General features: G+C 43.7%; 1 protein-coding gene and 1 non-coding gene across 12 annotated transcripts in view; one reads left to right on the top strand and one right to left on the bottom strand.

Annotated features, from left to right (window-relative positions):
• The window catches only part of DTNB (dystrobrevin beta), a 244,921-nt gene that overhangs the window by 207,805 nt on the left and 20,713 nt on the right, over positions 1–16,403 (top strand). For 7 of the 11 annotated variants that reach the window (XM_027113664.1, XM_027113659.1, XM_027113658.1 and 4 more), the window contains 2 exons: positions 38–134; positions 5,022–5,042. In XM_027113664.1, the coding sequence (XP_026969465.1) occupies positions 38–134; positions 5,022–5,042 (118 nt within the window). The remainder of the gene's footprint in view (positions 1–37; positions 135–5,021; positions 5,043–16,403) is intronic. The other 4 variants (XM_027113662.1, XM_027113666.1, XM_027113661.1 and 1 more) reach the window with 1 other exon arrangement.
• Positions 3,005–3,111, bottom strand: LOC113624213 (U6 spliceosomal RNA). The gene has a single exon (XR_003434259.1). It is a non-coding gene; the product is annotated as a U6 spliceosomal RNA (small nuclear RNA).

Here is a 16,403-nt window from a genome sequence, read left to right on the forward strand (position 1 = left end):
ATCTCTTCATTTCTCATGAGCTTTTCCTCTCCGACAGGCAGAGGAAAGATGAGCTGGAGCAGAGGATGTCAGCGCTGCAGGAGAGCAGGCGGGAACTGATGGTCCAGCTGGAAGGGCTGATGAAGCTGCTGAAGGTAAGAGCAGCAGCCGCTCAGGTCTCCTCCCACCTCCCAGCTCTTCTTGTCCATCTTCACCTGCACTTCAGCTTCTGCCTCCCTGTGATGTCAGACAGGATGAGGCTAAAAGGTTAACTCTTGCTGCCTAGACTCAGTTTTCAGGTAGACCTCCCTAAAGTTAACCTAATTCAGTATAAAAGCTACCTAAATTAGTGTAAAGCCTGATTACAAAAAATTAGTAACTGGAACTAATGTCCTTGAATAGTTGCTTTTATGAATTAATAAGAATGTTTATAAATCGGATATTAGTTATGTGAAATGAATATTTCTCAACTACATAAAGTTTCTTTTAAGACAAGTTTTCAAATATTCTACCTAAATGCGTAACAAGTATTGTGTCCTATTTTAATAAGTATTACAGAGGCAAACCAAAGTAATCAACCAACTCTAATCAATAATTTTACTCTATTAGGAGCAATAAAATAGCTCTAGGTTTGGTATATTGGGACTTGCATAATTCAGGCCTCACTATCTATTTTTAGTGAAAAATATATTACAGCCCCTACACCCTAGAGCAGACAAAGGCGCACTTGGCATTTAAATGTCCTCACCTGGATGATTTGACTGGCACTGAATAGAAATACTTACCCAGCTCTGTAGCAGCAATACAAGGACATACTTGTTTATGCTATAAATTCCTAAGGCCTGTCTGTCTATACTGTGAAACCATTGTATTTCATGGTATGAAATACAGAATGGAAATCACAGTGTGGAGTACCTCAAAAGGCAGGCTGAGGGGGTAGATTTAATCCTGTGATGAAGTGGAGTCATTAAAGGTTTTGAAAACAATAGTTTAGGAAAATGTACATAGCAGGTTGGGAAGAGGAGACACTAAAGGATAATAGGAAGCTACTGAAATCTTCCAGACCCGAAGTGACAAGGGCCTAGGCTAGGAGGGGTAGCCCAGGAGCATGTCAGCTTGAAGAGTTTGCTTCAACTTCTCCATTCTAAACCAGTCCTTTAATAATAAAACCAGTGGGTATTTAGCAACTTGGGTAAACGGAGTGTTTGTGTTTTAAACTGACTTTTGGCTTGCTCAAGACAATCACTTCTTTTAGTCTTGAGCTGAGTTTTTTTCTAGCTTTGGTCCTGGGTATTTGGGGTATTTTGGGACATGTTTCTTCATTAACCCTGTTAGCAGGATGTCTCCTGAGAAATATTTTGTCTAAATGGGTCTTGTTTAAAGAAAACCTTATGCGTAAAACCTGGCCCAAATCCTTCCAATAGTTGTCAAGTATCCAGCTGAGCAACCTGATCAGCCACCCAGGAGAGCAGAGAGGTGCTTAAATACATTTGGCCAGTGTAACATCTGGAGCCGTGTGGGGCTTTGAAAGCCCTGCCGTTGTGGGGTTGGTCCACCCACAGGACAGAAGGTCATGGGGGATTCACCTGCCTTTCAGAAGAATGTTCTCAAATATTACCCAAACATAGATGGGAAGGTACCCTTTTTGTAAAAGGCAAAAAGGTTTATGCAAACTGAAGGGAAGTCAGAGTGCATTTCCCCTAAGTATCACAGTAAGCTTTCCCGTCAGCTGATTGCCCTCAGTCTTCCTTAGAGTTCCTGGCTCAGGTCCCGTGTGCCTTCCTAAGACCTTGTCATGTACCTCTGACACTTGCATTCAAGGCCTAAGCAGAATGAGCTGATGTCTCGAACTGTATTCCCAAGCCCTGAGTTTCTTTGTATTTCCAGCTGTTGCCTTACAGTTATAATTTCTGTAAAATAACCAGGACCCCACTGCTCTGCTTTGTAGGATATCCTATCAAGTTCTTAAAAGCCTTATTATTTACCCACCTCACAGGCTGAGGTCATTCAGAAAGGGAAGAAGAATTGCAAACATAAACCAGGAATGTTGTCTTTTTATCCATTGATTAAGAGCCATGTTTAGGGTATGTGGTGTATAATGGTGACTAAGACTCAATCCCTGTCACCAAGGAGTATCAGAGACCTTCTTATTGTTGTTGTTTTTTTCCTAATGACATAATGTAGACTGACACTCAAGTACCCGTGTTTCAGAATGTATCTTTTCTTTACATTTTTTCCCCTGATTAATGAGTATATATGGATAACCTCTACCTCAGACTTCTTATTTAATCTAGAAATAGTTGTGTGATGGTGTTTTAGTTTCTAAATTACGTTCCCAGTATTTTTCTGCCTCATTTTCCATTTTTCCAGTATTGCTTTTGAAACGCATTTACCAGATGAATTCTGTAGTTTTAAATTTTAACCTCATATGCAAATGAGGTTTTGAATATAAATTTTTTTATATAGATGACTACAGTGGCTATGGCATTACTTCGGCCATCTAGCCAGATATCCCCAATGTGACGGTCTCCCATGTTTTTAGGTGACTTGAGCAGTCCTAGGTTTGCACTTTATAATTAAGGCATTATTACCCCCTTTAAATCAAGTTGGCTCCTATACCTTGTCACCAGTCAATGTTTACTGACCCCAACTGACTAATTGATAACAGAAAGGTTCTAAGACCTTATATCTGACCTGTTTACTGTGTTGACAAAGCCTTCAAAGCTATATCTGATTAACTTTTGTGAGTTTGGATTATACAACACCATCCTAAGTAACACTTTGCCAAAGTCCACCCTCTCCCAATCCCAGTGCACATGGGGGGCCTGTAAGTCCTGAAAACACTGACCTGTCCACTCTCTCCATCCTAACCTGACATGTGTCTACTGCAACTTATAATGATTTTATATCAATGGATAAACTATATACAGCAAAGTCACCAAATGTACAAACATGAAGCATTGCCTTCCGAATTTTTCTTTTTTTTTTTTTTAAACATCTTTATTGGAGTATAATTGCTTTAAAAATAAATATGGAACGCTTCACGAATTTGCGTGTCATCCTTGCGCAGGGGCCGTGCTAGTCTTCTCTGTATCGTTCCAATTTTAGTGTATGTGCTGCTGAAGCGAGCACTGGATTTTTCTCTTCTGTTGAACCAAGGTAATATTGTGTCCAATACCAAACCTGGAGAAAACCGTGAACACAGGGAGGTGTTTTAGAAACAGTTCTAAGAAATTACATACTGGTCTTTTGACCTCAGATGCAATATCAGCTTGTCAGGATTGCCCCATCTCTCCCCTACCAATTTCCATCTCAACATTTAGTGCCAGCCATAGAAACACATTTTTAATTGTTTAATAACTCTTCTACGGCTGGTTGCCTTGCCTAGTGAATGGAAGAAAAGTGTTCTGCCTCACAGGGAAGCCTGACTAGGCAGGGAGATCGCTTCCCAACTGTAAAACTCTAACCCCTTCTAACTGGAGCCATGCATACCAGACGCAAAAGCTAAAAGACGCTCACTCCTTCAGGCTAACTCAGCGAACGCTCAGGGCCCTCTTTGCCTGGGTGCCTGTGCTATTAGGTTTAGCCAAGCATCTAGCAGCTGGTTTTGATAATGAAGAACATCTTCCGGCACTGAGCTGGGAGTCTCCTCAAGAGAGTTCTCGGTGCCCATTTAATTTCTAGTGCATGTCTCTCCCTTGCGGGAATAAAATGACTTTCTCCAAATTCTTACTTTCCCTCTCCCTTTCGTAATTCCTTGGCTTTACTGAAATCATTCTCTCCATTGCACCCAGATCTGCAGACTGAGAAGCACTCATCCATTCCCAAGACTTCCTACACACATGTTTAGTAAAGGCAGTCTGCACGGATGGATCCAATTTAAATAGAACCATTGCAACAGATTTTAGATCTGTGTATTTGGGGCAAAGAGCAGAGGCGTCCTGACCACAGTTGCCCATGATGAGGCACAGAAAAAGGAAACAAAGAGACCCATTAAAAGACAGAGTAACTGAGAAGCACAAGACTGAGGAGAGAGGAACTCGGAAGTGTTTATCTCATCTTCATCGTGCTTCCTTCTTCAGTGTCTAGAGGTGCATTCTGAGAGCTGAGAGTTAGCAAGGGCCTGCTCTGAGCACCGTCACTGTAAGGCTCTGAAAGACAGAGACCATATCTTACCTTCATGTTTCCAGTGCTTCATGCATAGGGAGCATTAAACAAACCTTTGTTCAACTAATGAGACACCAGGGTCAAGAATTCTTTTTGAAAAGCCTCTTAGGGCCTTGAAACAGTTCCAGTTTATGGGGGGAAGGGGATGTATGTGCATCCTTGAAAAGAACCACGCAGCAGCCAAAAGCTCCGAAAGTGGAAGACAGGGGACTAAATAAGAGAATCTGTAGTCAGATGGAATTTCCAGTTTCTAGGAAGTTCTTAAGAGCAGTGGTTCTCAAACTAGCAGGATTCAGAATCCACTGAAAGTTTCATGAAACAGTGCTGCCCCCACCCCACGAGTTTTGATTCCATTGGTCTAGGGGGAGACGGGGCAAAGCATGCGTCTCTGACAAGTTTCCAGATGCTGCTGCTCCTGGTCTCTCTATGTTCTGCACTTTGAGAACCACTGACTTAGAGAAACGTACCTAACACATGTGGATATGGTGAATCGTGAAACAGAGTGATCACGGAGCTTTTGAGTCATGGTTGAGCTGCTGCTTTCAGTTTACCCTAAATAGTGATATAACCTTGGGCAAGTCAGGCTCTCTAGGGCTTTTTCGTGTATAAAAGGGGAAGTTGGACTAGAGGGTTTGTAAGGTTCTTTCCTTCTAACTCTAGAAGTTAGCATTTAAAGAACTGGATGGGGCAGAGGCCTGCCATTTGCTCTGTCCAACTGATGACGCTCTGACGGTGGTCAGGCCCTTGGATCTCTGAACCCATGGGCCTGGCCTGGTTTGCCCTTTTCTGTCATTTTTTTCCAGTTGTTTTGTGGTGATGGGCATTAATTTCTCTCCTTTTTCCCCTCTGCCTTTTTTCATCTTCACCACCTCTAGGAGGAAGAGCAAAAGCAGGCAGTAAGTGAACTTCAGAATTCCCCACCTGGCTCTTGCTTCTTTTGCATGTTCTCCTTTGCCTCATATAACTGTTACATACTTTCTCCTCTCCTCCCTGTACCAAGATCATCTTTGCAGAACTGGTTATGTGTAAAACCCTTAGCAATTCTCTCCGTGGTGTTGTAAAATGGCCTAAAAGGCCACGTCATGTTTACCTAGTAGAGCATGTTCTTATTTGAAACCAGAGCTTGTTGAATTTGTTTTCAAAGTACACATCTGTTGTGTTTATTTAAATATGCATGACTAGCCAGGCTACAGTTACATTTTCCTGCACTTACATTCTCTGCTGCTTCATGATTAGGCTGACTTTAATTGCTTGAAACAATTTTCAGGGTGGTGGGAGTGACCTCAGGGTTAAATACGATGTCATGAATGACTGTGCATGAAAATGAGTAGTTCTTTTGATAACTTTAGAAGCCCTTTAGTCTTGAACAGTCTTCTGGACGTTCCAGCTCCAGTAGCCTTCTTAACAAAGTTACCAATGAAAACTAAGTGACTGATCATGCTGTAAGTGATTTCCTGTTCAAAGCCCACTCCAGAGGGAGCTCTGGTTTTTCTGAGCTGCAAGGTGTTTAGGGAAAGTTTATGTTTGTTTTTATCTTCCCTGACAGCCACTAACCCACACAGGAAAATCAGTTGAGGGCTTATCCACAATGATAAGACTATATGTTTATATCATATAGTAAGGTTTTCAAAGCATACATTTTTCACACAAACTAAAGCTGATTTTTAATTTACCTCAGGGCTTCTCTTTAAAGAAAGAAATGTGAAATGTGTAATTCAAAAAATGTACTCACTTCTTATTTCAAAAAACAAATGTATCCATGTTTCAGATTAAGAATAGGAATATAAAACATTATATTTACTATTATTTCCAGGTAGGAAAGCAATGGAGTCATAGGGTAAAAGGGAGAGGAAAGGAAGGAAGAGATGGGTAAGGAGGGGAGGAGGCAAGAGAAGAGGAAAGGAGACCGTCAGGAAGAGGGAAAGAAGACAGAGCATGATGTCAGGGTAGGCTGACAACCCGTACATCTCAATGACTTTAATGTAACAAAATTTTATTTTTGTCTGCGCTTTATTTGGTTTTGTTTTTTCATCATTCACACATAATTTATTACTTTGATCTTATGGCACTTTTGTATCAATAGGTACATTCACATGGGCAAAGCAGGAGAAAACCAGGATGGAAAGTCAAGCCCAGCCATTAAATGCTTCTGCCAGGAAGTGACACACATCACTTCCACTCCATTTCATTGGCCAAAGCAAGGCACATGACCACACTTAACTTCAGTGGAGGCAGGGAAGTATAATCCTCCAGTTTGCTTAGAAGAAGTAGAGAAGCAAGTGCTGGTAATGCCTGCCACAAACAAGAGGATGAGTGAGATTGTGTTGGAGGGAGGGAAAGAAAATATCTGTTCTTCCTGTTCCCTTCTCCCCTCCTTTCCCTGACAGCCTCATCCCCTTGCTGTGACCACACCCTTCCTGCAGATCAGGGTATCAACTGACCTGTAGTTTCTGGCACCAGCATTCCCCTCCTTTTATTCATCCCTCTGCGCCCCAGAGATGTGCTTTACAGGTAAACCACTTCCTGGGAACTTCCTCCAGCAGTCCACCCAGACTAGCATCTCATGATCCCTTGCTGAATGGGCCAGCTCAGAGCAAAGCATGTAATCGGGCACACCCACACCCAACCTGAGAACACCTTTCAGAGGAGGGCAAACATTATGGATATTTATGTTAATGGCAGCAGTAAGGGCTTCCAAGAGACACTTCATCTTTTAAAACTTTTATGGATTACTGTGTACTCCAAGAACCAGAGATTATCACTGCTGTCGTATTATTTCAGGTCAATTTAAAGCTGATCTTGAGCAGACAGGGGAATAAATAACAACATGTTCATTCCAGTGACCTTTGATTGTGTGTGAGATTATCTTCCCCTTGAGGTTGGCAAAATGAGAAGCTAGACCCAGATCACTGAAGCCTGCCACTAATGAGCCACTTGTGTGTGTGTGTTGGGAGTTCTCGGTGGCTTGTGTGTGTGTGTTGGGAGTTCTCAGTGGCCAAGGTCCTGAGCTCATGTTCTAGTCCTCACTGTCCCAGGGGACCGTCCAGAGCATGAATTTGTACAAATTGTTTTTCCCTCATGTTTCCCCACTATGGTGAGGTAAGACATTCTGCTCTGTGGATATAGGTAGAAATTTCCTCTGTCCACATCACAGGTTTAAACTGTACCCACCTAAGGCTCAGCAGTGAGGCTCAAATGTGAACTGAATGGCTTTGCATAGTTCAACATTTTTAACATGTACAGCTGGAAAGACTGTAGAGCTTTAGAACTCAAGCGTCTGCTTTAATCTATATCATTACCGAGTGAGGCACCAAAAGGTATTTACCACAGAGCTACGTCATAACCCTTTCTTCCTCCCAGATTCTGGCTGGTATAGTTTAATTTCTTCCCTATCAAAATGTATTACCCTATACGAGTCATAAAATAATTGTAAGACTTTTTAAATGAAGAATTTACTAGACATCTTCCCCAGACTGGCTCTGTAAATCCATTATAGAGAACTTTTTATGCAGTTTGCCTTCCTCATTCCCTTTCAGGGATTATTTTGGCATTGGGGAAATTGGAGGGAAACGGGTAATAACTGTGACTTTAACTGTGACTTGCGGGGCTCTGGTTCACCTTCAACCTCAGCCACTTTTCCAGTGCTTTAGTGACATTAGTACCTCAGCTGATAATTCTTCTGTCTTCCCTTTCTCCCCCCCCCGCCTCCTTCCCCTTCTCTTTTCTCAGCTCCAAGGTTTATAATTAAGGGCAGAACTGCCTGGCTGTTTCAGATAAGACTTCACTGAGTGACTCTTCGACCCATGACATACCCTACAGTTTAACAGGCTCAGGAATTAGATTGTATCGGTTGAGTGAGGGTTAATCAGGCCCATGATAATCGTCAGACTGTAATTAAAAGACCGTGTCTGCCTTTTTTACTACTGCATCCCCTTGCTGCTAGCCCAGTGCCTGCCACATGGCAGATACTCAATAAATAGCGGCTGAATGAAAACTGCTGTTAACCAGATTTATAAGATTTTAACTTAAAAACAGTGTGAATTCATAAGTTTATTCATTGTAAGGGACATAACTGGTTCGAGTACCTAAGGCAATAATTTTGCTCAAGGTACTCCCGTATAATAGGTAGATCTATTCAAGAGACTGAACGATGGTTAGAAATGTCCCTTATAAAAAGAATCAGAAGAACAAACTGCAGTGTTACCAAAAGAATAGGAAGACCAAGCTAATATATTAGTAGTATTATTAACTCTATTATTATTCCTGTCTAAAGAAAAGATATGTAGAGTAAAATCACCCTCTTTTTTTTTTTTAGCACAGATAATCTACAAAATGCAGGATATCTATAGTTATTTGTATCATTTGAAAATATTTTGAGCATTTCTCAGTAAGAACCCAATGCCCACAACCAGAAATGTATACAGAGGGGTACACTAAAGTCATAACAGACTGGTGAGGACCCTGCTGGCAGTGGTGTTTACTGTTGAGCTGTGGGCTGCTCCCTTAAGGTCAAACAATATCCCAGTCCTAGTCTGGAGGGATTCCAATGTACAAATTTATTCTAGGGACACCTTAGGGTTCCATTTTTCCCACAGACTCAACATACCATAAAATTTCACTGTTGGATTGCTGACACAAACTAAAATGAGCTATCCAAGGCAAGGTTTCAGTTTATTCATGAGGGATGTATTTCTTTAAACATTCCTCCGGTTCCTCCTATTAGAAGATCATCACTTTTTGGAACTTCCCTGGCGGTCCAGTGGTTAAGACTCTGGGCTCTCACTGCAGAGGGCACGGGTTTGATCCCTGGTCGGAGAACTAATATCCCACATGCCGCACGGCCGGTCAAAAAAAAAAAAAAAGATCATTACTTTTTATATACAGATCAACATCAGAGTTAAAGACTATAACTGTAGACAGTGATGAATAAGGATAGGGGGCTCCTGCAGGGGTGGCCTTGATCCAGGTTTGTAGGGTGGTGGTCCAGAGGGTAATATAGGTGGTACTCTGAAAATTATGTAATTGGAGGAACCTTGGGATTCCACTAAGAGAACATGGCCACAGTTGGGACCTCTCTTTCTACTTCAGCCAGTTGGGATATCAAGTGGATCTTGCCCCACGCCCTTTCTGATTTCCAGAACTGGACAAACACCCCAGCACAACTCAACCAAAGAAAGCATGGTGTGGGCTGGCTGTCAGAAACCCCCATCTCTGACCGCGGCTTCACCTAATATGCCTCAGAGGAAGGGCACTCAACATTTAGTTAGCCAGGTTGACCCATGAGGCCTCCATGACGAACCTAATGAATGTTAACTTAGTAAGTTTGAGAGAAGTACTTAAAAAACAAAGCAAACAAACAAAAAAAACAACCTACACAACAACAAATAAAAACCTCCTCTTTGTCCATTAAAGAGATTACTGGTAAACCCCTTGATGTGTTCCTGGGTCAGGTTCCCTTTTGGTTCACTTAACCTTTGGACACAATCCCATTGGGAAGCGATTCACATGCCGCCCTAAAAATTTCTGGATTCCTTGGTCCCACCATACTCTGAAATAGAAGCCTGAGTCTACTGCTTCCTGAAAAGCAAAGGATTGCTATTTATGTCTTCAGCAATGTCTTACTACATATGTTGAAGTGAGCAGTGGGTGAGCTTGGCCTTTTGGAGGATCAAAAGAGAAATCCTGCACAAATCCCACCCTCCAATAGTATGATCCTTATTTCATGGGTGGCCTGATGCCCTGTATACAGAAACAGAGGCCAGGGCAGTGATATCTGGAGGCTTAGGCACCACTGCTGCCCTCCCAAGTTTGCAAGCTGCACCAGTGGATTTTGGTAAACAAAGATCAATGTGCTGTACTCTGCCCCCAAACCTTTGGGGGCAGACTATGCCCCCAAACCTTTAGCCTCGCCTGGCCCAGTCCTAGTCTGTATACATGGACTCCGGCTGCCCATAGATGGCCTCATGGAAGTCTACAAAGTATGCTCATTTATCAGTCTTGGCCCGTGTACTCCCTTAAGAGACCTGGTAGCTCGTTGGGGGGGTTTGTTTGTTTTCTCCAAAAGAGGAAATGTCATAGCAATATTGAAAAATAGGAACTTGCATTTCACTCCCCCAAAACTCCTTGAACACCTAGAGGGAGTGTATAGTCTGACAATATAGAGGAAATAGCTTTTGGGTCTTCGCAGCACCCTCAATGTTCTTCATCACTCTCATCAGTCACGAGCTGAGAGATTGCCTTACCTGCTTGTTTATTTCCCCCTGTACTATATTTATGTCTTTTCCTGTTCTGACCAGAATGCATACAACATATGAAAAATATACACCAGGGTCTCTGGGAAAAAGTCTCCACACACCAAGCTGGAGATAGTCACCTTCCACTAGAGGAATATGAATTCCTAGGACACAGTATGTCCCCCCAGAATACTACAGTCTGGGTCTCAGCAAAGCATCAGCAGAAAAGAAGATGACTTCTAGGTTTTGAGCCCAGGAACCTGGGAAATTGACTGAAAAAACGAAACTGGGGAGATGATGTGGGTTATAGAAAGGGGACTTTAATCTGATTTTGAACATACCGAGTTACATAGAATAGGCAGGCAGTCAAGGTTTGTGTCTGGTCTTTAGATATTTAGGGATAGGCAGCTGGAAAGTTAGAGGGGAAACAGGGCTAGCAATGGAGATTTGGAAGTCTTCAACATAAAATTAGTGTTGAAACCATAAACATGGGCCGTAGGGAAAACACATAGTGGACAAAATGAAGAAAGAGGAGGTAGGAGGGTAGGACTGTGGGTTCTCATGAAAAACCAGAAAGTTTCAAGGAGAAAGTTAATAAGGCAATAAGACAAGGATTTGACAATAAGGAAGTTATCAGCAACCTTGGAAAGGAAATTTTCAGTATGGCATAGTGTAGAGAGCTCTGAAAAATTGATTTTGTCTTGTCCAACCTCCTCACCCCCACCCCCATTGGTTTCACCTCAACGAAGGAGGGAGTTATATCTTCAGTCTGCCTTATTGGGTTACGTGTGAATAGATTGTTCTGACTCACGGCACCTTGTTGACAAATCCTCATTTCTCTTCTATCTCACCATGTATATAACCTTTACAGACCTCAGTTTTCTCATCTATAAATTTCCAATCCACAGTTCTTTGATACTTTCATCACTGATACCAATCGATATATTGGGGAAAGGCTGTGAACCAAGAAGGGTCTGCAGAAATCCAACTGGGCTCATTTGACTGATGTTTCCTTTTGTGACTTTGAAATCCTCTGGCCCTCGATTCCTTGTCTGGGTTTTCTAACCAACTCCTTCCCCAGGGTTTATTCATGCCAACCATCTACCTCCCACTTTTCCAGACAAAAGAAAGCATCCTAAGAAAACATCAGCTGCTTGCATGATGCCCTCTCTTTTGGCTCATCTCTAGGACTCTGGGCCATGCCTCCCACTCTCTTTCTTTTAGACCTCACACAGCATCCTCACTTGGCATGAGATTGGATCTGTGACCCTCCACTTGGAGAGCACCTGTAGGCATTTCCTCGAATCCTGATGCCATGCCAATCTCTAGGGTTTTATAGATGACCTAAGGCTGGTTCTGATGTTCCAAATTAACAGCAGTGCCAAGGTAGGGAGCTTCCTGGCCTAGAGTCCTTAACTGAAGTGAATATCTGCTTAATTTCAGCCAAAGAAGCATATTATAAAGGATATGATAGACTCCTTTGCACTCTTCTCCATTTGCTGCTAATCATAATTTGGCAAGTAGAATTACTCCCATTTGGAGCTGCAGTGTAGATGCCCAGTGCTTTAAAAAAAAGAGAGAGGAGAGAAGAAAGAAATATAGAAGCATGTTTTAGAAAATTAGAGGCAATGGGGCTTCCCTGGTGGCACAGTGATTAAGAATCCGCCTGCCGGGCTTCCCTGGTGGCGCAGTGGTTGAGAGTCCGCCTGCCAATGCAGGGACACAGGTTCGTGCCCCGGTCCGGGAAGATCCCACATGCCATAGAGCGGCTAGGCCCATGAGCCATGGCCGCTGAGCCTGCGCGTCCGGAGCCTGTGCTCCGCAACGGGAAAGGCCACAACAGTGAGAGGCCCACGTACCACAAAAAAAAAAAAAAAAATCCGCCTGCCAGTGCAGGGGACACGAGTTCAAGTCCTGGTCTGGGAAGATCCCACATGCCGGGGAGCAACTAAGCCTGTGTGCCACAACTACTGAGCCCATATGCCACAACTGCTGAGGCCTGCGTGCCTAGAGCCCGTGCTCCACAACAAGAGGAGCCATCGCGGTGAGAAGCCCACGCGCTGCAATGAAGAGTAGCCCCCACTCACCACAACTAGAGAAAGCCCGTGTGCAGCAACAAAAGACCCAACACAGCCAAAATAAATTAATTAATTAAAAAAAAATAAAATTAGAGGCAATGCAGAAAGGCAGTTATCTGCAGCTAGACAGTTACCTTTAATAAGAATCCATGCCAACTCACTACTGCTCTACAAAGCTGGCTAACCATAAATCCTTCAGTGCTTTTATTATTATGTATTCTAATTAATATATATGACATTCACTGTTTATTCACTGCTTTCACATTTCAAATTTCAGCTCCTGTATTTAACCAGCTCAGACCTCAGGAAACCAAGAGAGAATCTAGGAGACTCTCAGGCCTGTAGCTGTCCCCAGGACATCTCCCAAATGTGCAGAAGATTATCAGAGTTTATTCTTGGCCCCTTGAAGTTTCTAACCTGAGCTGAGGCTACTGGTGGCCTGTCTTTCCTTCTGCAGGAGCTCACCACCTGGGACAAGAAGCCCTGGACAGGCCACCGACTTTAGGACCTCGTAACTCTGTCCCCCTCAGCCAGGTTTTCATCCTCAGCACTATGGACATTTGGGGCCAGATTACGTTTTTTTTTTTTTTGGTGGGTTGGGGCGGGGGGTGTTCTATGCATTGCAGCATGTCGAGCAGCATCCTTGATCTCTACCTACTAAATTCCAGTGGGAGCACCACACCCATACTGACACCCACACCAGGTTCCTAGCAGGTAAAATTATCCCCAGTGAAGAACCACTGCTCAGGAATTCCCTAGTGGTCCAGTGGTTAGGACTTTGCACTTCCACTGCAGGGGGCACCGGTTGGATCCCTGGTCGGGGAAGTAGGATCAGAGAACCTTTCTCTGTGATACCAGTCTGAGCCCTTGGGGCATTTTCAGCGTCCCTTATCCTGAGGTTTAGATATGGGATGGATGGTAAAAGATTTCCAGTCACCTTCCCCCACAGATCACCCCTTTGTCCATATGTCCTGCTTCTGTTAACATCATTGCCAGCACTCCCTACATACATGCTCTCTTCCAGTCCCCTACTCTCCCCACTCAGTTGTCACAGTCTAGTCAACTTTTTCTCCAAAACTTGCTTGTGTCTCTCTCCTCCCAATTCCTATCACCATTCTCCATTCCAGCCTCTGTCATCTGTCACCTGGTCTCCCTCTCTCCTGCCTCCTGTTTCTCAGTCCCTCCTTCACTTTGCCCTGGAGCCAGATTCCTAAATCAGACCAGACTGACCACACCACTCCCTCCTCAGAAGTCTTCACAGGCTCCCTCTGCCATTGCCTATAGCAGGGGTCAGCAAGCTTTTCCTTAAAGGGTTAGGTAGTAAGCATTTTAGGCTTTGTGAACCAAATCAGAGATATTATGTAAGGACTTATATAACCATTTAAAATAAAACCATTTAAAAATGTAAAAACCATTCTTAGCTCACAGACTGTAAAAAAGCAGGTGGCAAGCTGGATTTGGCCACGGGCTATAGTTTGCCCATCTACCGCCTAGTAAATAAACTTGATGACCATTTACTTAAGGCTCTGGATGATTGTGGCCCACACTTCTCTTTCCCACCATATATCTTCTGTGCTCCCTGCACACTAGTGTCCCCACATGCTCCTCCCCTCCCCTGCAACACACACATACAGCTTCCTCTCTCATGGTGCCTCTGTGCATGCCCTTTCCTCACCTGGGTTGCCCTTCCCGAGCCACTTCTGCCTATTGAAATTATACCCCTCAAGACACTCTCAGATGCCACCTCTTCTGTGAAACCTTACCCTGTTCCAGAAGGTCACAGTTAAACTCTCTCGCCTCTGTGCCCCTTTTCCTTTGTACCTCTGCTACGGTACGGATTTCATCCTCCTTTGTATGCTAGCTGCGTACATGCCGAACTGCCTAGGAGGCTGTGAGCCTGCTGAGAGTGGAGACCTTGCCCCTTCATACCCCTACTTTGCACCTTTCAAAGTGGAATCATGGCAGGTAGTACCCCATTGAGCCAGCATGTGAAGCACTTTATGTACATCCTCACCAACCCATGAAGATATTCTTATCTCCACTTTACATGTGAAGAATCTGAGCCTCAGAGAGGTCAAGTAAGTTGCCTCAGGTCACACAGCTAATAAATGGCAGAGCTGGAATCCAAACTAGGTCCATCTGACTGCAAAGCCTGGACTCTAACCACCTTATTATATAGAACAGGGACTCAACAAAGAGGGGTGGTGCTGGATCAGGTGCCACACCTCATCATACAAGTTTTACTTACTTACCCATAAGCAGCATTTAAGTCAGACTCATTGAACTCTAAAGTATCATTGATAGGTTCAGACTGCCTGCCCCATCGTTGAATTCATGTCTGAATTAAGGACCATGCTCTCCTGGAATCCTGTCCTCTTTCCGTTTCTAACATGCAATCTGAGTGTTTGGTATTCATTTTATAGGGATTTTTCCCTCAGTGAGGCCCCTGATCATTTTGCTGAGAACTAGCTTTAAAATCCTGCAGTGAGAACTAATGGGATACCATTTTCAAACAGAGCTGGGCAAACTAGGAGAAACAAACAGAAAGAGGGTAATTCTAGTCTTGGAATTTATGAGCTTCCCTATCTAAAAGTTTAAATTTCAGCTTTCTTTTGATCTTCGGGTTTATGGTGAATTTTAAGAGGTTGTTCTTCTGAGACAGTCTTAGGAACTTAATACGCTTTGCTCCTTCCACTGAGAAAGATACCTAGACATCTTGCCCCCCAGCTCTTTCAGGCTCGGGTAAGCTTTGTCTTCTATATAATTCAGTTTGGCTTGAATAGGGGCAGAATCATGGAGAATGAGAACCATAACCACCTCCCCGTTGCCAACAGTGTGATCACAAAACACCCAGCAGTCCTGCCATTGCTGTCCAACAGTAACCCCACAGGGAGTGACACCTGAGAGCCACCGCAGGCAGTGACAGGTCATGGGTAAGCCCTGAGTTTCCTGAAGTGATGTGGGAACAGACAGGTGTCAGCCCTCTGAGGAGGGACCTCCAGGCAGACTTTTTGGTGGCCCCTCTCCTTCCAGCAGACACACACATGATAGATAAATACGTATTAGCGGTGGTGAGAGAAGAGAGGCATCACAGAACTGTTTGGCCCTTCTCTTGGGTGTTTAGAAGCCAAGTTCATCCTTAAAAGCTGCACCGCCCTTTACCTCAGCGGTGGACACTTTGGGGAGAGGGGAAGGTCTCCAGGCGTGTTCTTTACCTGTTTCTAATTTGCCCCAGAGGGAACCGCGGCTGCTGCTTTGCTCACTGCCACGTGACTGCCTTTCTCATCTCCTCCACCCCTGTTCTCCTTGTGTGCTCACTTCCACCCCTGGGCCTAACTCCCAGCAGTCTTAACTCTTGTCATGTTAGGCAATTATTTTCAAATCTTGCAGCAGGACAGACAGTACAGCGTCAGATAATCCTCTCTCTCCTTTTACTTCCACATTTGATGAGACAGCTGCATTTTCCTAGCAGAGCCACCACCTGCAGCAGCTCAAAATAGTCTGTGGGGGTTTTTTTTTGTTTTTTTTACCTTTTGTTGACGAAAAAAATGTACAAAGTCCATTCTGTATACATCCCAGTTCTCTGTATGTTCACGGTTGCCTCATCTAAATTTCAGACTTGTAGTTCCTTTCTCCCAACATTGTTTTTCTGGGTTTTTTGTTGTTGTTTTTCCGAACGGGCCTCTGAAAATCGGCAGCAAAGAGGCCAGTTTGTTTAATTTAAATACATTGCAGGAAAATGAAGGTAATTGTCCACACAGGCCATCTGCTACCTGGCAGGTGTCCATGAATCAGAGAGAGAAAAATGGAGACTCGAGTGTCTCCTTCTGTTACCATGATAACCGCTTAGCTCAGAGTTTTCGTTGGGTGTGTGTGTGGAGGGGATGCCGTTAATAGTGCTCTGGCGAGGGCATTAACTCTCAAAATCAGGCTTTTTGCCATAAGC

Source organism: Aethalodelphis obliquidens, unplaced genomic scaffold, assembly GCF_003676395.1.
Source record: "Aethalodelphis obliquidens isolate GAN/ISIS:26980383/991018 unplaced genomic scaffold, ASM367639v1 scaffold12, whole genome shotgun sequence".
NCBI lineage: Eukaryota > Metazoa > Chordata > Mammalia > Artiodactyla > Delphinidae > Aethalodelphis > Aethalodelphis obliquidens.